Source organism: Etheostoma spectabile, chromosome 17 (assembly GCF_008692095.1).
Source record: "Etheostoma spectabile isolate EspeVRDwgs_2016 chromosome 17, UIUC_Espe_1.0, whole genome shotgun sequence".
NCBI classification, from domain to species: domain Eukaryota; kingdom Metazoa; phylum Chordata; class Actinopteri; order Perciformes; family Percidae; genus Etheostoma; species Etheostoma spectabile.
Genome location: NC_045749.1, coordinates 4,176,162 through 4,178,661, shown reverse-complemented (window position 1 = coordinate 4,178,661; position 2,500 = coordinate 4,176,162). Strand labels below are relative to the sequence as shown.

Here is a 2,500-nt window from a genome sequence, read left to right as displayed (position 1 = left end):
ATCTAATCTGAATCACTAACAATTATCAGCACATTGGCCTCAAGGCCAGTCGTATTCCTTTGATCAATGTTTTCTATTAAAAAAAGTGTAAACAATTCAATATCTTCCTCTCAACCCTCCTCCTTTCCCTACTTCCTTTATGCATAGGAGCAGTGTGTGTTTGTGTGTATGTGCGGGGGTTATTAACCAATTGTCCTTGGAAATGAGTAAGGAAATCAGGAGGAGATGGAGAGAGAGAAAGCGGAGGGTTGGGTCTGGCTACTTTAAGGAGCTAATCTAAGTGAAGTCAGCCATCTTGCCGCACAACAAAGGACAGAAGAGGACCTATTTTTTGTCGCTAAGGAAATATATCGGCACTGCAGCAGCTTTGAAAAACTCTTTTAATTTGCCTTCTTTCTCTGAAGACTTTTAACACCACCAGTCCTTGGAAGTTCCTCATTTATTTTCTCAGATTATGCCAAAATTGTTATTCCTGCACAGAGACTTGTACACATACATTTGCATGCCTACACACTGACAAACACGTATGTACGTGCACGCACACACACACACACACACACACACACACACACACACACACACACACACACACACACACACACACACACACACACACACACACACACACACACACACACACACACACACACACACACTAAAAACCATCTAATTCAAGGGCATATATCTCTTTAAGGATTCAGGCAGCAGGGGCATGCGGCTGCTGCCTTTTAGATATTTCATTACCAAGGGGTATTTATTTAATTTTACCCTCAAATCCGTTGTCCTCACAATTCTCACAAGATCATTTTTTTCTTCTTATCCCCTTTTCCTTTCTCTGAAACATTTGACAACAGTTCTTTCCCAGGGTAACTCCTGGTCCATCAGTGTGCACCCCCCATCCCAGTATATTATGTTCAGTGGAGCGTGCTTGGTTCAGAGCCGGCAATTTCACTCGCTTCTTCTCTAGTTTAGTTTGCTTCGGAACAGTGATTCCCACCCCCCCTTTACAGTGAATGTACTTTTGCTGACAGGTGTTTGTGTACATTTACTCTGTGTTTGCGGAAGTTGAGGGGGCAGCAAATTTAGTCGGGATGTCATAAAAATTGTGCAAAGTCATGATGACCAAGGTGAGAGACTAAAAGAGAGAGTCAATCCACACTTTGGTTTTTCTTACTGACATGTTCAGGTTGTGATGTTCAGCAGTCCATAAGAGAGTCTGAGCAGAAGTTAATAAGGAAAAGTCTTCTCTCCTTCTCAAAGCATTTTAATAAAGTGGACTGACAGAGGATGAGACAGGCTTTTCCAGCATGTTGGAAGTGTAGTGAGCAGCGAACAGAGAACTGTGGAAGTGACATGAGGGTGTTGAAGAGGCTGGTGGTCACTCTATTAGTTGTTCCGGCACGCTCAGGCAATGCTGTACAACACTCCAGTACATGGAGCAAAGAGGCAGGAGGACAGACAACTCAAACTCAGGACAATCTTTACTTACTACACACAGAAGAGGTCAGACAGACCTGCCCCCTCCTCAGAAACCTGAAGACCCAGACTGACCCAAACCGGGCCTCAGGGAGAGTATTGGTGAAAAATAAGAGGTCAATTCTTTTGGTCCTTTTAAGATGGGACAGTACTGTCACACACACACACACACACACACACACACACACACACACACACACACACACACACACACACACACACACACACACACACACACACACACACACACACACACACCACTTTGACTTACATCGCAGACATTTGTGGCACTGTTTGGTGCAGTGACGGCTGAGTAGGGGACGTTCTTGTTTCCTGCCTTCATTGCAGCATCTCTGCGGGCCTGCTCCAGGAGAACTCTGGCTCTCTCTTTAAGCTCTTCCTGACGAGACAGCACCTTCTGTGTGCAACCACAGGACCAGAGAATGATGACATAAAACAATGCTAATGACTGGGCGGAGTTGATTTCTAATAAAACTGTGTAAAACCAATGTGTGCTTGTACACTCTCACGCATTCATTTTTACAAGTGTAAGGTGTTTTTTCACATATGTAACCTCTTACATTCTTCTCAAAATTGTACTCACCTTCTCAGCAGGGGGACTTGATACAGGGGCAGGTGTTGGCTCCTTTGAAAGAGAAAATAACCTAAATTAACAACAGGTGTGTAGCCAAATACCAAAACACCTCTAGATTTGCAATTACATACATTAGATATTGCAGGTTCTAAATTAAGTATTTTGTAAACAAAAAGCAACAAATAATGTTGGTTGGACTGGTTTTATGCTTCTTAACAAATTAATTAACTTGTATAGTTTAGTTAACTGTGATGCCTAAATAAGTGACATGCGAAGGAAATGAACACATTTTAACAGAGAGTACGTTTTCAAACATGTTTCACATCAGAATCAGAATCAGCTTTATTTGCCAGGTATGTGGACACATACGTGGAATTTTTCTTTGGAGCATTGTTGCTCACACTGTGCTTACACACAAAACAACCAAAA

The 2,500-nt window shown here is 42.5% G+C and overlaps 1 protein-coding gene across 8 annotated transcripts in view; it reads right to left on the bottom strand.

The window, feature by feature from the left end:
* The window catches only part of ehbp1 (EH domain binding protein 1), a 147,587-nt gene that overhangs the window by 59,877 nt on the left and 85,210 nt on the right, over positions 1-2,500 (bottom strand). For 7 of the 8 annotated variants that reach the window (XM_032540855.1, XM_032540856.1, XM_032540858.1 and 4 more), the window contains 2 exons: positions 2,081-2,122; positions 1,748-1,894 (listed from right to left, as the gene is read on the bottom strand). In XM_032540855.1, the coding sequence (XP_032396746.1) occupies positions 1,748-1,894; positions 2,081-2,122 (189 nt within the window). The remainder of the gene's footprint in view (positions 1-1,747; positions 1,895-2,080; positions 2,123-2,500) is intronic. The other variant, XM_032540857.1, reaches the window with a different exon arrangement.